The sequence below is a fragment of the Ranitomeya variabilis genome, chromosome 1, assembly GCF_051348905.1.
Source record: "Ranitomeya variabilis isolate aRanVar5 chromosome 1, aRanVar5.hap1, whole genome shotgun sequence".
Taxonomy (NCBI): Eukaryota; Metazoa; Chordata; class Amphibia; order Anura; family Dendrobatidae; genus Ranitomeya; species Ranitomeya variabilis.
In genome coordinates, this window is record NC_135232.1 from 220,290,173 (window position 1) to 220,309,536 (window position 19,364).

The following is a 19,364-nucleotide window of genomic DNA, read 5'->3' on the forward strand; positions in this document are numbered from 1 at the left end:
GTAGTTTCATTAAAGCGTTCTGCCGTTTTGGCTTCTACATTCTCTATGTATCATATGGCAGGAAGCTGAATAAGTTAACAGCAATTTTTAGCCAAAATTTGCCTGCATTTAAAGGGCAACTGTCACCTCGGAAAATCACGTTAACTTATTTCCTCTGTGAACTGACGGCTTTCAGTCAGTAGGGCGGTGCACGGAGCGATTAGTTACAGCATTGCACAGTATATTAAGCACAATCCAGTACATTGACAGCTCACTCTGCAGCACAACTGTACACAGCGAGCTGTTAAAGGGAACCTATCACCCCGTTTTTTTCGGTATGAGATAAAAATACTGTTAAATATGGCCTGAGCTGTGCATTACAATAGTGTAGTTTGTGGACCCCGATTCCCCACCTATGCTGCCGAAATACGTTACCAAAGTAGTCATTTTCGCCTGTCAATCGGGCTGGTCAGGTCGGATGGGCGTGGCTTCTTCCCCCAGATATTGCGTAGTTTTCCGTTGGTGGCGTAGTGGTGTGCGCATGTCCAACGTCCCCAATCCTGCACGGGGGGGTGAAAATAGCAGCGATGTCCGTTATTCCATTGGTGGTCGGTGGGCGCGGCCATCTTCCTTTGGCCGCGCGTGCGCAGAAGCGGCGCTCTGCTGGCCGCGGCTTCAGGAAAATGGCCGCGGGATGCCGCGCGTGCGCAGATGGAGATCGCGGCGGCCATTTTCCTGAAGCCGCGGCCAGCAGAGCGCCGCTTCTGCGCACGCGCGGCCAAAGGAAGATGGCCGCGCCCACCGACCACCAATGGAATAACGGACATCGCTGCTATTTTCACCCCCCCGTGCAGGATTGGGGACCTTGGACATGCGCACACCACTACGCCACCAACGGAAAACTACGCAATATCTGGGGGAAGAAGCCACGCCCATCCGACCTGACCAGCCTGATTGACAGGCGAAAATGACTACTTTGGTAACGTATTTCGGCAGCATAGGTGGGGAATCGGGGTCCACAAACTACACTATTGTAATGCACAGCTCAGGCCCTATTTAACAGTATTTTTATCTCATACCGAAAAAAACGGGGTGATAGGTTCCCTTTAAAGTGGTGGGGTTTGTTTACAGCTGCTGCTTATATACAGTGAGCAGTGACTGAAATCGCCCTCTGCTTCGCCCCGATGACTGAAAGCCGGCAGTTCCCAAGAGGAAATGAGTTTTTTCTCCCAATAGCCGTATATTCAGTAGGGCAGCCATGAAGCATTGCAACCCATTTATCTGCAAAATAGCCCTGTATGCACAGGTAAACCGCTTTCCAAAGTGACGGGTTCCTTTTTCAGCAAAAAAAAAATTGCCCAAAGGCATTAACGATATGATTCTGTTGCTCATAAGCGAGTAACTGACATTCACTCAGAAATCTTCTCTTCTCATTTCTAGGTTTTTTTATTAAATAATACAGTATACAGGGAATGGCAAGGTGGTGTTCTGTGTGGTAAAGTACACAAAAAAAAAATGCTCAAAAAAATTAAAGGGAACACTTAAACAACACAATGTAACTCCAAGTCAATCATACTTCTGTGAAATCAACCTGTCCAGTTATGAAGCAACACTCATTGTGAATCAATTTCTCCTGTTGTTGTGCAAATGGAACATTTATTCCATGGCGCTTTACATGTGAAAAGGGGTGTACATAATAAAAACAAGTAAAGTAAACTTAAACAATACAAGTCACGGCTGGTCTAGGAGGAGAGAGGATCCTGCCCGCGAGAGCTCACAATCTACAAGATTGGGTGAGGATACAGTATAGGTGAGGGTAAAGCCGGTCGTGCAGCGGTTTGGTCGATCGGTGGTTACTACAGGTTGTAGGCTTGTCAGAAGAGGAAGGCCTTCAGGTTCTTTTTGAAGGTTTCTATGGTAGGCGAGAGTCTGATATATTGGGATAGAGAGTTCCAGAGTAGGGGTGATGCGTGGGTGAAATCTTGTATGCGATTGTAGGAAGAGGAGATAAGAGGGGAGTAGAGGAGATCTTTGAGGATCGGTGGTTGCGGGTAGGTAAGTACCAGGAGACGAGGTCACAGATGTATGGAGGACACATGTTGTAGATGGCTTTGTATGCCATGGTTAGGGTTTTCAACTGGAGTCTTTGGGTAATGGGGAACCAGTGCAGGGATTGACAGAGGGGAGATTAGTCGAGCAGCAGAGTTTAGAATAGATTGGAGGGGTGCGAGAGTGTTAGAGGGGAGTCCACAGAGCAGGAGTTTGCAGTAGTCAAGGCGGGAGATGAAATGGGTAGAAATGATAGGCAATTAACAAGACAACCCCTATAAGGCCGGAGTCACACTACCGTAGAATACGGATTAGTGCTATGCGCTAAAAAATCGTATAGCACTCGGACCAGTATTAATCTATGGGGAAACTCAGATCACAGTTTGTTTTTTATCTCCGGCGTATTCAGCATGCGAGTGAAATCGCAGCATGCTGCAATTTTACTCGTATATCGGCTGAGTCTCGCCAATGCAAGTCTACGGGTGCGAGAAAAAAATCGCACACCATTCGGACCATCAGTGTGACTTGCAAGATTGGCAGATTCGACATTGGCGCCCTGTGCTCTTCACGGATGAGCAGGTTCACAATGAGCACATGTGATAGTCTGGAGATGCTGTGAAGAACGTTCTACTGCCTTCCTTCTGATGCATGACAATGCTAGTCCTCATGTGGCTGAAGTGTGTCAGCAGTTCCTGCATGATGAAGGCTTTGGTGCTATGGAATGGCCCGCCTGGTTCACAGACCTGAATCCTATCAAGCACATTTGGGACATCATGTCTCGTTCCATTCACCAATGCCACGTTGCACCACAGACTGTCCAGGAGTTGACTGATGCTTTAATCCAGATCTGAGAGGTGATCCCTCAGGAGAACATCTGCCACCTCATCAGGACCATGCCCAGTTGTTGTAGGCAGGTCATACAGGCATGTGAAGGCCACACATACTACTGAGCATCATTCCTGGTCTTGAGGCATTTCCACTGAAGTTGGATCAGCCTGCAATTTGATTTTCCACTTTGATTTTGAGTATCGTTCCAAATCCAGACCTCCATGGGATATTAATTTTTATTTACATTCATCATTTGCTTTATTGTTCTCAATGCATTTCATTACAGTATGTAATGAATAAAGATTTGCAACTGGAATATTTAATTCATGGACATCTAGGATGTGATATTTTAGTCTTTCCTTTATTTTTTGGAACATTACATTATCTTGGTGATAGATGGTAGGAGGCTGATGTTTATACAATTTAAGAGTAAAAAAAATCCCTTATTGCTTTTGCAGTGTTCTCAGCTGGTCTCGTTCATGGAGAGAGCGGTGATTTGCTCACGCACGTCCTCTATGGTCCTTGACTCTTCAGTAGTTGTAGCTGCTGTATGTACTCTAAATGGCAATAAAAACATCAGTCAGTGACATTCATCAAAATGTTTATGGTAATATGAAGGTCCTGTGCACATAAGCTGCATGGAGGCAGACAGGATTCCTATACATCAGTATTACAGAGATGTAGGAGCTGCATGTTCTGTTTGTACTTCTGATTGACTTTGTATGGTGAAAATATTATCCAATAGAAACAATGCACTATGGAAGAATTCTTCCATGATACTGTGTGCTACATCATAATAGCACTTTCTTTCTAGATACTATTCTTTTTAAAATTGTAAGACAAGAATTAATAAAACTGTACCTTCTACAGTGTCCCAATATTTCCTTCTTGCTTTTTCCGGAAGCGGGAAGATGCAGTTGAGCTTTCTTTAAACCTATGTATAGTATAACATACAGTTCTAAGACACAATGTAAAGCAACAAACCAATAAATCCACTCCTATTATATGGCGCGATACAGGTCCTGTCTGTATGGCCACAACATACAATTCACATTTTCATTGTTTCCCAAGCTTAAAGGTGTTCCTATAAACATGTATCACCTATGATCACTGAGGATTTGACTGCAAGAACCTCCACATATCATAAAAAGGGGTTCTCAAGTTCCCTTGTTGGGATGCAGTAGTAGTGTGCATTTGTGTCCACGGCTCCATTCAAAGTCAATGGGGTTACTGAAGATGGCTAAGTAATAATGCTCGGCTCTCACCATCTGTCCTTTTGATAGTGATTGAAGCTATGGTCACATATGATCACTACCGTTTCAAAAGCGTCTTTGGGACCAACCCTGATCTTGTAATGGTGGGGGCCCCAGTGGTCATGGATTTATCATTTTTTACTTTAGATAAGTAGTCAATGTTAAGTATAAGAAAACCTCTTAAATAACATCTCATTTGGCCTTAAAATACCTTTCACCAGTTCCAGCATATTAAAGTGGCCACATCATGGAATAGTGGAATTTTCACAGAAAAAAAGAGGGGAAAAAAAAATTGCGTCAAATGGGGGTCCGTCTTACAGTGCTGAATTCATCTCACCCGGGGGAAGGGGGATTGGCAGCACTGGTGGCAGCAGGAGTCGGGCGATTCCTCAGGTGGTCCGACCACCCCAGCATGGTGCAGCAGTTTAAGCCGTGCTCAGTGCTGTGCGGGGCTCCGGAGACATGGTGCGGCAGTTTCAGAGGTGCCCAGTGCTGTGCGGGGTTCCGGAAACATGGTTCGGCAGTTTCAGGGGTGCTCAGTGTTGTGCGGGGCTCCGGGTACATGGTGCGGCAGTTTCTGCGGCCCTCGGTGCTGCAGGGGGCTCTGGCGACATTATGTGAAAGCCCGAAGCCTGCAGTTCTATAGCCTTGCCTTGATGCTGTGGCATCCGGGAAAATGGCCGCCATTTTCTCGGAGGCCTGATTGATTCCCCAGGCGCAGATTGAGATCTCAGGAGACGACCGCTCGGAACCGAGATCTGAGTTTGCACATGCGCCGCCTCTGGCGGCCATTTTGCCGGACGCCACAGCATCAAGGCAAGGGAATAGAACTGCGGGGCATCGGGCTTTCACATAACGTCACCGGAGTCCCGCACAGTACCGAGGACTGCCAAAACTGCCGCACAGCACCGAGCACCGCTGAAGGAGAGCGAGATCACCGCAAACTTTAAATACATTGCGACCATAAGACGCACCCCATTTACCCAATAAATGTTCAGAGGAAAAAGTGCGTCTTATGGTCCGAAAAATACGGTAGTTTTTATTCTATATCATCTCTGTTGTGGAGATATTAGCTTGTAAAGTTTAGGGTATAATTTACGTTAAGAGTTGTCCAGGCTTAGGATGAAAGTATGCAGTCACTCTATGGGACTGCAGACTTCTGAATCCTGAAAATGTGTGGGGCCATCAGGATTCTCCATTTACTCAGTGGAGATTTTTTGAAAACACTGACAGCAATTAATGTGGTTCTCACAATTTCTTTTGCTCCTTAATGTAGTTTCTCCTGCTAAGCTTAAATCAACTGTTTTGTTCAACATAGTATTACAACTGTAAATCCTAGTCCTAAATTGTTGTTAGGCCTCATTCACACCTCAAAACACAGAACAGGTGGCAATCTTTGAATTATACCTTTTCCCTGTAAGTTCCACTCCTGGCTTTGGCATACAAACACTGATGCAAAAATACTGACGTGTGAATGAGATCTTGGAAGCTGTGATATTCGCCACAATAAAGGCAGAAAAATTTGCATACATGCAACACATCAAACCACCCTAAAATCATGAAACCAGTGTTTTGTGTATCTTACAGCTATATTCATATAACCGGGTGCTGTCCATTTTTTTTTCTGGACTGCATACTGACCCTCAGAGTTTTATTGATCGTTATGCACATCTGTTTTAAAAACGTGTCGTGTCTCTGGCCCATGAGACTCGGAGCATGTCTTATTCTCATCTGCTTGGTGAATCAGACTTGGGTATTAAAGTCAATGGGAATCCATATAAGCGAATGAAACATGGAAGACATACTTTGTATTTCAGTGTTTACATCTGGTTTTCACCAATTTACTGCTAAACGTAAATGGATAGAAAAAAAGTGTAGATGCCATATGGGAGAAAAAAGGATTTTGGGTACCGTATTTTCTGGTGTATAAGACGACTGGGCGTATAAGACGACCCCCAAATTTTTCATATAAAATATGGAATTTGGGATATGCCTGGTGTATAAGACGGGGGGGGGGTCATCTTATACGCCCAGTCATCTTATACGGCGTGTGGTTCCCAGGGTCTGAAGGAGAGGAGACTCTTCTTCAGGCCCTGGGATCCATATTCATGTAAAAAATAAAGAATAAAAATAAAAAATATGGATATACTCACCCCTCCGAGAAGCCTGGCTGTCACCGCTGCAAGCGTCTGCCTCCGTTGCTAAGAATTGCAGAGCGTGAAGGACCTTCGATGATGTCACGGTCTTGTGATTGGTCCGTGACCGCTCATGTGACCGGTCACCTGACCGTGACGTCATCGAAGGTCTTTCACGCTCTGCAATTCTTAGGAACGGAGGCAGACGCTTGCAGCGGTGACAGCCAGGCTTCTCGGAGGGATGAGTATATCCATATTTTTTATTTTTATTCTTTATTTTTTACATGAATATGGATCCCAGGGCCTGAAGGAGAGTTCCCTCTCCTTCAGACCCTGGGAACATCCAGGATCGCTCCCTGCACACGCCGTACCCGGCGTATAAGGCGACCCCCGACTTTTGGGACAATTTTTAGGGGTTAAAAAGTCATCTTATACGCCGGAAAATACGGTACTTACTATAAAATGTCTTTCTCGGAGCCTTCGTTGGGGGACACAGGAGACCTTGGGTGTATGCTAGGTGGAACACCCACCAACTGTCATGAAGCTGATCAGTTATTGAGAAAGCAGCCTACTGCTTTCTCACTAAAGCAAAAAGAAAAACAACTTCCACAACACCGCTTTGTGCTGATGGAGGACAAGGAAGGGAGAACGACAGGATAGGGCTGCCAGTTCTGAGAAGCGCCTAATGGAGATGATCGCCGCAAGGAAAGAAACCTTCCAGGAAAGCAAGAAGAGAAAAACTTCCCGAATGGGCTCAAAAGGGGAAACCTGAAGGATATTCAAGACCAGATTGAGGTCCCAAGGATTCCCAGGAGGATGATAAGGAGGAACAAAATGGGCAACTCCCTGCAGTGAAGTCCTGACCTGGGAGTGAGAAGCCAGATACATCTGAAACAGTATTGAAAGGGCTGAGACTTGATCCTTAGGGTATGTGCACACGTTCAGGTTTTTTCGCGTTTTTTTTCACGATAAAAACGCTATCAAAACTCAATAAAAACGCATACATTATGCATCCTATCATTTAGAATGCATTCTGATTGTTTTGTGCACATGGTGCATTTTTTTCCGCGAAAAAAATGCATCGCAGTAAAAAAAGCAGCATGTTCATTAATTTTGCGTATTTTCCACGTTTTTTCCCGCAATTCTATGCATTTGGAAAAAAACGCGAAAAAAATGCGTCAAAAACGTATGAAAAAACGCATGCGTATTTCTGGCAGAAATGTCCAGTTTTTGTCAGGAACATTTCTGCAAGAAATCCTGACGTGTGCACATACCCTCAAGGATGCCGAGAGAAAGACCAGACTTGAGACCTGACTAGGAAACCAGAAGGGAGAGCAGAATATGGGATTTGTCTAGTTGGCTTTGCATCAGTGAATAAAGGCTTTCCATGTGTGATGATATGGGAGAAGAGGGCTTCCTCGCCTTAATCATGGTCTGGATAACCTGGTCTGAGAAGCCTGCATCCTTCAAATCTGCAGCTTCAACAGCCATGCTGATAAATTGAGAGACTGAATTCTGGTTGAAGAAAGGACCCTGGAAAAGAAGGTCTAGATGATCCATAAGCTTTCAAGGGCGTCTGCAAAAAGATTGACCACTTCTGTGTACCAGGCTCATCTGGGACACCCGTGAGCCACGAGTATGATTGCTACTCCTTTCGCCTTGATTTTCTTGATGAGTCTGGGAATCAGCAGTAGGAGTGGAAAAAGCTATGAATGGTTGAACTGATTACATGGGAGAATCAGAGCATCGGAGCGAGGGGGTCGCGAGACCTAGACATGAAACACAGAACCTTGTTGCTCATTCCATCAAGTTGAGTGTACCCCATCTTTGACAGATCTGCCTGAAAACCAATGGGTTCAGGAACTATTCACCTGCGGAGGGGCCCTCCGGACTTAGGAAATCGATGGGCCAGTTGTCCCTGAACGTGCACTTCACATATTGCTGTCTCTCTCTGTGTGGCCCATGGCAGAATTTGAGAGACTTCTGCCATGACTGATCCGCTTCAGGTTCTCCCTGGTGGCTGATGTGTGAAACGGCTGTGGGACTTTCGGACTGGAAGCAGAGTGGGCGACTTGCTAGGTGGTCCTGCCAGTTCAGGAGTGTGAGATAGATGGCTGTGAGTTCCAAGATGTTGATGGAAAGTGAGGATACCGGAGCTTTCCATCAGTCTTGGACTGTGAACTGGTAAATCACCAGCAGGCTGGCGTCCATCGTCACAATCTGCCAGTGTAACGGAAGAAATTATCTTATGCGGCCAATGAGGGAAAAGAGACAAAACCAGGCAATGGTCTGTCTTACAGCGGAAGGATGGGACGAACCAAGGAGGAGATCTCCTTGTCCCAAAGCAACAGAAGTGCAAGTTGAAGGTGGCAAGGAAACTTTTTCCTCGGGAAGAAAGACTCTGGCGCTTGCTGTATCGAAAAGCATGCCCAGGAAAAATAGGCGTTGGGCCAGAATCAGAGACGACTTCACCCTGTTGATGAGCCAGCCCAGGGGAGAAAGTATGTAGAGGGTAAGCTGAAGACTCTCGCAGCAGTCCCAGTAGGGCAGAGCTTTGATCATAAGGTTGTCTAGGTAGGGAATGACCTAGAATAATAGAATGTTAAGAGTTGGAAGGGACCTCAAGGGTCATCATGTCCAAGCCCCCACTCAATGCAGTGCAGGATTCACTAAACCATCTCAGACAGATGTCTGTCCAGCCTGTTTGAAGACTTCTGTAATGAATGGAAACGGAGGCACAGATGTAGAAGTTCACATTCATATTTATTGAAGTTAAATGTGGAACCACTAGACCACGGTCCGGGGGGCTCTGAAGGGGGCGTTACTGCGTGAGCCCCAGACACCCGTAGTAAGTCCCCTCGAACAGGGACAGAATGGTATGCCCGGAGGACACGGGTGCTACCTTCAGTTAGACCCCGTACTCGTGGCGGCTGTCCCAGCGGAACAGATAGACCAGCAGGGTTAGTGGATGCTGCAGAGCTGACCGGAAGATACCGGGTGTTTGAGTAGAAGCTGGTACCGGGAGTACTGGCATAGACTGGAAGAGTGGCAGGCAGACTGGCGGGACTAGATGGGTCCAGCGTAGATAGTGCGGATGCAGTCCAGAATAACCGGGTAACAGATAGCAGCGGATCTGTGGAAACAGAGAGTGTAAGCGGAGTACTTGGCAGATCCTTCAGACACAGAAGCACGCATAAACAGGAACCGGAAGTAGCAACAGTGAATACTTGTTGCTCCGGCGCCCTCCCTATGGTGGAGGAGCTAGAAATAGTAACCAGCCACACGCTATTGGTTAGAGACAACTTTTGGAAAATGCACACTGTCTCTTTAAGAGACCGGGAGCGAGCGAGCGCGCGTGCGACCTAGGAACCCTGCCTGGGAACCTGCTGGCCGCACGCCAGGAAGCAGGAGAGGAAGGAGGGGCAGGGGCTGTATTCAGACAACGTGGAGCCGGCACAGAGCGGGAGTCCGGACGGAGACCCCTTGGAGGTACAGGAAACGGACCGGGTGTAACAACTTCCATTGAAAAAGATCTCACCACCTCTCGTGGCAGCCTGTTCCACTCATTGATCATCCTCACTGTCAAATAGTTTTTTCTAATATCTAATCTGTATATTATCCCTTTCAATTTCATTCCACTGCTTCTCATGTTTTCATGTGCAAATGAGAATAAGGACGATCACTCTACATTGTGACATCCCTTCAGATATTTGTAGGCAGCTCTTTAACTTCTTTCTTGCAAGCTAAAGACTAGAAGCCCTCTGGGACGTAGGCGGGCTATGACGGCTGCTATGACCTTCGTGAAGACCCTGGAGATGGAGGCTAGACCGAAGGGGAGTGCTATGAATTGGGAGTGAAAATCCTGTACTGCGAAGCATAGAAATCTTTGATACGATACACACATCGGAATGTGAAGGTAGGCATCCTGAATGTCCACTGAACACAGGAACTCCACGGATTCCATGGAGGCTATCACCGAATGGAGGGACTCCATTATGAAAAGGAAAAGACTCTTTTGCTTGTGTAGGAGTGTGAGGTCCAGGATAGGACAGAACCGTCCTTTTTTGGAACCACAAAAAAAAGTTTGAATAGAAACCTGAAAAGTATTTTTGAGATGGAACGGGAATGATGACACCTGACTGGAGGAGGGAGGAGATGGCCTGAAAAAAAAACGTGTACCAGTGAGGGATCCCTTGGGGACCGGGACTCAAAAAAGCGATAATGGAGAATGGAGAAGAGATGGAAATTGTATTTTGTAACCGGTGGAGACAACCCAGGCGTCGTCGACTATGGGGAGCCACATGTCCCTGAATAGAAGATGGCCACCCACCCTGGAAGAGTCCCCGGATGGGAAAACCCATCATACGGAAGAAAATCTGTTTCAACTGGATCGGCAGCGCTTGTTTTGTCGACCGCACACAGCCACCCAGGAAGGAGCCGGCTTAAATGAAGTCTCTTCCTCTCCTGGTGGGCAGGAGACCAGTCCCGATGGTTAGCTATCCCTGATGAAGAAAATTGACAAAAGTAGCGAAATTACAAGGTGCACTTCCTACCATTGGGACGCTTGGTCTGTGTTGGGGAAGAGAGGTACTCTTCCCTCCAGTAGCATCTGAGATGACCTGATCCAGTCTGATTCCGAACAGGCATAAGTCCTGGATAGAGATGGACGGACCCCTGGATATTCAGGTTCGGCCGAACAGTTAAAAAAAAGTTTGGGTTCGGGCACCAGAACAGTACCCGGACCCCATTAACTTGAATGGGGGGCCAGAACATCTAGTGTTTGCCATGCTGTCATGTGCATCACAGCGCAGCAGACACTGTTTCTAATCGGCCTTAAACCCTTCACGACCTTGCCCTTTTCCGTTTTTGCGTTCTTATTTTTCACTCCCCTCCTTCCCAGAGCCATAACGTTTTTATTTTCCCGTCAATATGGCCATGGGAGAGCTTATTTTTGGCGGGACAAGTTGTACTTTTGAACGACATCATTGGTTTTAGCATGTCGAGTACAAGAAAACGGGAAAAAAATTCCAAGTGCGGTGAAATTGCAAAAAAAGTGCAATCCCACGCTTGTTTTTTGTTTGGCTTTTTTGCTAGGTTCACTAAAGGCTAAAACTGACCTGCCATTTTGATTCTCCAGGTCATTACGAGTTCATAGACACCAAACATGTCTAGGTTACGTTTTATCTAAGTGGTAAAAAAAAATTGCAAACTTTGCTAAAAAATTTTTTTTTAAAAGTGCGCAATTTTCCAATACCCGTAGCGTCTCCATTTTTCGTGACCTGGGGTCAGGTGAGGGCTTATTTTTTGCGTGCCGAGCTGACGTTTTTAATGATATTTTGGTGCATATACAGGCTCGGACTGGCCCACCGGGAAATCGGTGGATTCCCCCGGTGGGCCCCTGACTCTGACAGTGTCTGGCTTCTCAGCATCGCTGCATGCACAATTTAAGCCACGCCCATCCCCACTCAACAGAAGAGGAGAGAAAAGCTGAGCCCCTGTATTGCCGTGTATAACATAGGGTGGGAATCAGAGGCTCAGCTACAGCATAGGAGTGTGCGGGCTGGATCTCTTCCCTCTCTGGCTAGCTAGGATGCAGGGGGAAGGCTCAGCACAGCCATTCCCCCATCTGCACTCACTAGCTGTTCCTGGAGCTTCAGGCTATGTGCACACGTAGGAAATGTGGTGCAGAATTTTCTGCACTAAATCTGCATCTCCTGGCAGAATCCGTTTTACACCTGCGGATTCCTATTATGGAGCAGGTGTAAACCGCTGCGGAATCCACACAAATATAAACCGCAGAGTTTCCGCGCAGTTTTTTTCTGCAGCATGTGCACTGCGGATTTTGTTTTCCATAGGTTTACATGGTACTGTAAACTCGGGGAAAACTGCTGCGAATCCACAGCCGCCAATCCGCAACGTGTGCACATAGCCTAAAAGACTACACACACCCTAGGAGCTCAGTTTTTTTTGTGTCCCTGAACCTACAGAGTAATAATCTTTTAAAAGGACAACCGCATTGTCACAATCAAGCCCTTATATAAACTTAAAAATAAAAGAGTGGTCTCTGGGAAACTAAAAAAAAAATACTGAATCTTGACGGCCTAAAAGTGAACAGGTGTAGCTAGGATCACATCAGTATTTGTAAGCCAAAATCGGGAAAGGATCAATCAGAGAAGTATAAGGGTATGTGTCCACGTTCAGGATTGCTTCAGGATTTGGTCAGGATTTTATGCAGGTAAAATCCTGACCAAATCTGCACCTGAGGTCACTGGCAGGTCACCTGCGTTGTCCTTGAATTTTTTCTGCTATGTAAGGACATGCTGCGTTCTTAAAAGACGCGCCGCATGTGAGTTTTCTCGGGTGTGCAGCATGCGTCTTTTACTGCATAGTGGAGACAGGATTTCATGAAATCCCCTCCACTATGCTGTAACATCTGGACGCTGCGTTTTTTATGCATGCTGCTCAACTCTGCGTCAAAAACGCAGCGTTTCCTAATCCCTTAGGGTACGTGTCCACCTTCAGGATGGCCGGCGGTTTGGACGGAGCGGCAAACCTGCTCTGCCCCCTTCTGTGACGCGATGATGCCGGATGTGATCATTGCACACATCCGGCATCATCGCACCCCACACATAGGACCCTGTGATTTACCTTGCGGCGGCGCAGCGTCACCGCAAGGTAAACGGACATGCTGCGATCTTAAAAGACACGCAGCATGTCCGGAATCGCAGGGCCGCCGGGTGCGTGTTACCACGCATAGTGGAGACGGGATTTCATAAAATCCCCTCCACTATGCTGGAACATCTGGACGCTGCGTGTTTGACGGAGCATCAAACACGCAGCGTTTCCTGAACGTGGAAACATACCCTAATAGAAACACGTCACCACTTCTGTATTTATCACCCACTCCTGGTTTCGGCTGCCAAATTCTGATGTAAAATACTGACCAAACATTGAACATGTGAACGTGGCCTTAAAGAAATGGATCTGTCACATAACAGACAAAAATGGCGACTGACAGAACCAATTAAATACAGTACTCAGGTCTTTGTTGTTTCTGTTACAGTGTCCATCTTCTAAGAGGAAAAAATGTGCAGCATGTTGTACCAGTTTTTGTATTGAATATAAATGAAACTTACTACTGAGCCTCCTAACAAATACTACAACACAAAGGTGTACCTAGCCTGAGCATTGAAATGTAGAGTGGGCCCCTGGAGTCAGTTCCACTGGTGGGCCCTAGGCACCCCAGTCCGACACTGTGCATATACATTCTTTTGATCGCCCGTTACTGCATTGTCGTGGTGACCAAAAAAACGTAATTCTGGCGTTTCAATTTTTTTTCAGGTTAATCCTTTTTTTTATTAATAGATTGGGCGATTCTGAACGCGGCAATACCAAATATGTGTAGGTCTGATTTTTTTTATTGTTTTATTTTGAATGGGGCGAAAGAGGGGTGATTTAAACGTTTATATTTTTTTCAACTTTTTTTTTAACTTTTGCCATGCTTCAATAGCCTCCATGGGAGGCTAGAAGCTGGCACAACTCGATCGGCTCAGCTACATGGGAGCGATCATCAGATCGCTCCTATGTAGCTGAATTCCTGCATTGCTATGAGCGCCGACCACAGGGTGGCGCTCATAGCAATCCGGCATCAGCAACCATAGAGGTCTCAAGGACCTCTATGGTTACTATGCAGACGCATCACTGACCCCCGATCATGTGTGTGTATATAATATAGTAGTGGAAAGCTCTGGAAAAATCAGCAAAAATAACGCAATAAAAACGTGAGCGGATTTCTTGCTGAAAAAGTCCGGTTTTGTTCAGGAAAATTCTGCAAAGAACCCTGAACGTGTGCACATAGCCTTAAACTTGCCGAGTTTTTTGCGGCAAATGTAAGGCGGCAAAAATTGCGGATCGACGTTTTCCAATACTATGGAAGAAGTATTGGAAAAAAAAAGGCGTTCCGCAAAACCGGAAGTGACTGTGCACCGCAAAAACAACTTCCGTTGCTTTTGTGGCACCCATTGATTTTCAATGGGGGCCGTGACCGTACACTGTGAGTAGGCAGGCTCGATCTTTTTTCATGGACGCAAATATGGTCTTCACGGCCATTCGGCACACGGCGCACCGTGGAATTTTTGCTGGCCGATTTTGCGGCCCCATAGAAATCTATTGGGGCCGCAAAAACGGCCAGGAAAAACCCGGCAAGTGTAAAAGCAGCCTAGGATTTGTGTAGGGAGTAGGGATGAGCGAACGTGCTCGGATAAGGTGTTATCCGAGTATCTTGGGCGTGCTCGAATAATAAGTTCGAGTCCCCACGGCTGCATGATTCGCGGCTGTTAGATAACCGCAACACGTGGGGATTGCCTAACAAACAGTAAAATAGTAATTACACATATAGTTAAAAAAGGAAGATTTCCAAGCTAAGCTGTTGGTAACAGTAGAAATAGATAATTTATAGAAATTTCCTTACATTCCGTATTAACTGTATATGTTAAGTATGATTGGATAAAAACATTTCTTTTTGTTTTAACATGTCGTACCACATCGTATCTGTGAACGCAGATGTTTTTCAGTCAGAGCTCTCATGTTGCTGGTGCTGTAGATTTTGGCAATGCTGCATAAATATCGTTTTTGGCCCAAAGTAAGGTCTGTGTGCTAAAATATAAAATGTACATGAAAAAACAAAATGTGCACCGATTAGTAGTTAACTTCATAGAGTTGTTATTTATCTAGAATATTATCTACAACCCAACGCTGCCATTTGAGTGGCTCACTCCAGAAGCCCCACTGGTTTGGGTGGGATGGGCCAACCATCTAATGTATATGGGGGCCTTCTGACTTTCCCAGAAAAATGATAGATCAGTTGGAATTTCAACGGATGATCCTTTGTTTTCGGGGGAGATTAGCCACAGCCAGTGGAGTCTGATAACGCCGTTCTCCACTCTCCCCGTTTGAAAATACAAGACCACTCAGCCAAGGCATACTTCTGTAGAAGCAATTGTAGGGCGTATTGTCTGTGTATAAATCTTATGCAAGAAGCCTCAATATGAAACCAGAGGAATGTGGAGGTACAAAACGGCCCTACAGGATTTTATACACCTCATATTATAGCCTAAGGCCGGCGTCACACTGGCGTGTTTTACGGACGTATGAGCGGCGCAGAAAATACGGATTGCATACGGTACCATGATTCTCTATGGCCCTGCTCCTATCTGCCGTATTTTACTGATCCGTATTTTACGGTCTTGTACGGCCGTAGAAAATCGCAGCATGCTGCGTTTGTCAGCGTATTGCGCAAAAAATCCGCCAATGAAAGTCTATGGGGGTGAGAAAATTATGGATTACACACGGACCATGCGCATGACTTGCGAGAAATACGCAGTGGTGTTCTCTAGAAAAGCCGGTAATTCAGTGCGGTGTACAGTAAAATCACAGTGACAGAATAGAATAGGTAGAATAAATGTGTACACATAGTCAGTGAGACATATACAGTGGGGCAAAAAAGTATTTAGTCAGTCAGCAATAGTGCAAGTTCCACCACTTAAAAAGATGAGAGGCGTCTGTAATTTACATCATAGGTAGACCTCAATTATGGGAGACAAACTGAGAAAAAAAAATCCAGAAAATCACATTGTCTGTTTTTTTATCATTTTATTTGCATATTATGGTGGAAAATAAGTATTTGGTCAGAAACAAAATTTCATCTCAATACTTTGTAAAATATCCTTTGTTGGCAATGACAGAGGTCAAACGTTTTCTGTAAGTCTTCACAAGGTTGCCACACACTGTTGTTGGTATGTTGGCCCATTCCTCTATGCAGATCTCCTCTAGAGCAGTGATGTTTTTGGCTTTTCGCTTGACAACACGGACTTTCAACTCCCTCCAAAGGTTTTCTATAGGGTTGAGATCTGGAGACTGGCTAGGCCACTCCAGGACCTTGAAATGCTTCTTACGAAGCCACTCCTTTGTTGCCCTGGCGGTGTGCTTTGGATCATTGTCATGTTGAAAGACCCAGCCACGTTTCATCTTCAATGCCCTTGCTGATGGAAGGAGGTTTGCACTCAAAATCTCACGATACATGGCCCCATTCATTCTTTCATGTACCCGGATCAGTCATCCTGGCCCCTTTGCAGAGAAACAGCCCCAAAGCATGATGTTTCCACCACCATGCTTTACAGTAGGTATGGTGTTTGATGGATGCAACTCAGTATTCTTTTTCCTCCAAACACGACAAGTTGTGTTTCTACCAAACAGTTCCAGTTTGGTTTCATCAGACCATAGGACATTCTCCCAAAACTCCTCTGGATCATCCAAATGCTCTCTAGCAAACTTCAGACGGGCCCGGACATGTACTGGCTTAAGCAGTGGGACACGTCTGGCACTGCAGGATCTGAGTCCATGGTGGCGTAGTGTGTTACTTATGGTAGGCCTTGTTACATTGGTCCCAGCTCTCTGCAGTTCATTCACTAGGTCCCCCCGCGTGGTTCTGGGATTTTTGCTCACCGTTCTTGTGATCATTCTGACCCCACGGGGTGGGATTTTGCGTGGAGCCCCAGATCGAGGGAGATTATCAGTGGTCTTGAATGTCTTCCATATTCTAATTATTGCTCCCACTGTTGATTTCTTCACTCCAAGCTGGTTGGCTATTGCAGATTCAGTCTTCCCAGCCTGGTGCAGGGCTACAATTTTGTTTCTGGTGTCCTTTGACAGCTCTTTGGTCTTCACCATAGTGGAGTTTGGAATCAGACTGTTTGAGGGTGTGCACAGGTGTCTTTTTATACTGATAACAAGTTTAAACAGGTGCCATTACTACAGGTAATGAGTGGAGGAAAGAGGAGACTCTTAAAGAAGAAGTTACAGGTCTGTGAGAGCCAGAAATCTTGATTGTTTGTTTCTGACCAAATACTTATTTTCCACCATAATATGCAAATAAAATGATAAAAAAAACAGACAATGTGATTTTCTGGATTTTTTTTTCTCAGTTTGTCTCCCATAGTTGAGGTCTACCTATGATGTAAATTACAGACGCCTCTCATCTTTTTAAGTGGTGGAACTTGCACTATTGCTGACTGACTAAATACTTTTTTGCCCCACTGTATATATATATATATATATATATATATATATATATATATATATATATATATATATATATATTTATTTAATTCAGCGCAAGATACCTTAAAGGCCGGTAATTCAATTGCCGGCTTTTGCTCTCTCCTTCACAAACCCGATAGGATATGAGACATGGTTTACATACAGTAAACCATCTCATATCCCTTTTTTTTTATTACATATTCCTCTTTAGTAATGTAACAAGTGCCTGTGTGTAAAATTTTGAAGCTCTAGCTATTAAATTAAAGGGTTAAATCCCGGAAAAAATTGGCGTGGGCTCAAGCGCAATTTTCTCCGCCAGAGTGGGAAAGCCAGTGACTGAGGGCAGATATTAATAGCATAGAGAGGGACCATGGTTATAGGACCCCCCCCCCCCCCCCCCCCCTGGCTAAAAACATCTGCCCCCAGCCACCCCAGAAAAGGCACATCTGTAAGATGTGCCTATTCTGGCACTTAGCCTCTCTCTTCCCACTCCCGTGTAGCGGTGGGATATGGGGTAATGAAGGGTTAATGTCACCTTGCTATTGTAAGGTGACATTAAGCCAGGTTAATAATGGAGAGGCGTCAATTATGACACCTATCCATTATTAATCCAATAGTATGAAATGGTTAATAAAACACACACACACACATTATTAAAAAGTATTTTAATGAAATAAAGACACAGGGTGTTTTAATATTTATTATACTCTCAATCCACCTGAAGACCCTTGTCACCTGAAATAAAGTTAAACAGTATTGTTGGAAATAATTTTAAGGCGGAGCTACTTCTTATTTGGTGACATATTTTACTCGCAACAACGTGGCACTGCAATGGGGGCCAATATGGCCCCCACATATGCAAATCTTGTCATGAGTGTCCTGGAGGAGGACCTCGTCTATGTGTCCCACAACTTCCAGCATGTGCGGGTGTGGTGGAGATACATAGACGATGTCTTCCTCCTATGGACGGGCACAGAGAGAGCTTGAGGATTTTCATCAGTATTTGAATGAAATAGATGAGACCATTAAATTCACGTTGGTCTCGTCCAGGTCCAGTATACAATTTTTAGATGTCTCCATTAGACAAAACAATGGGGAATTGATAACCACGTTATTTGTAAAGGAAACGGATAAAAACAACCTTTTAACTTTTGATAGCCAGCATCCTCGCAGCATGGTGAGGTCAATACCTCTTAGTCAACTATTGAGAGTACGTAGAATTGTGAAGGAGGAAAGGGAGGTAAAGGGTGTCATAGATACTCTAGTGAAGAAATTTTTGGATAGGGGGTACCCAAAGGGATTGTTGGATACAGTGAAACATACAGTCCTAAGGAAAGATAGAAGGGAACTACTTGGAAAAAGTGGCAAGAAAAAAACATTAACTAGGATATCATGTGTAATGACATATACAGAAGAAAGTGGGAATATAGCAGAGATCATTAGGAAACATTGGGGTATGTTAGGCAATTGCCTACCAGGTATAAAAGAATTTAGGGAACCTCCACTGTTTTCTTACCGTAGGGGTAAAAATATCAGAGACTATGTAGTCAAATCAGACATTAGCTCCTCAAAAAATATTCATCAGACCACAATAACTGGGGTGAACCAAAAAGTTCATATGAGTTCATCCAGCAGAGGGCGCATCACCGCGACTCGAGGTAACTACAGTACATTCCCCTGCATTCCATTCATTCACCAAATTTTACAGACAGGAGCACAGCTGCATTAGCAGAGCTCCTGGGTGTAAAATGATTTAACCCCTTCAGATAGATTTACAGCGTGGGACAAGACTGATCGACGGAAGGTATGGAATATTGTTGTTTGTTTTGTTTAACTTTATTTCAGGTGACCAAGGGTCTTCAGGTGGATTGAGAGTATAATAAAATATTAAAACACCCTGTGTCTTTATTACATTAAAATACTTTTTAATAATGTGTGTGTGTGTTTTATTAACCATTTCATACTATTGGATTAATAATGGATAGGTGTCATAATTGACGCCTCTCCATTATTAACCTGGCTT

The 19,364-nt window shown here is 45.0% G+C and overlaps 1 protein-coding gene across 3 annotated transcripts in view; it reads right to left on the reverse strand.

The window, feature by feature from the left end:
* Positions 1-1,403: 1,403 nt before the first annotated feature.
* The window catches only part of FAM216A (family with sequence similarity 216 member A), a 31,172-nt gene continuing 13,211 nt past the window's right edge, over positions 1,404-19,364 (reverse strand). Inside the window, exons 4-6 of one of the 3 annotated variants that reach the window (XM_077292835.1) lie at positions 14,785-14,899; positions 3,718-3,790; positions 1,404-3,413 (exon numbers count right to left, since the gene is read on the reverse strand). In XM_077292835.1, coding sequence (XP_077148950.1) covers positions 3,320-3,413; positions 3,718-3,790; positions 14,785-14,899 — 282 coding nt within the window. In that variant the 3' untranslated portion in view covers positions 1,404-3,319. Of the gene's footprint in view, positions 3,414-3,717; positions 3,791-7,768; positions 9,378-14,784; positions 14,900-19,364 lie in introns of those variants that run through there. The other 2 variants (XM_077292832.1, XM_077292828.1) reach the window with 2 other exon arrangements.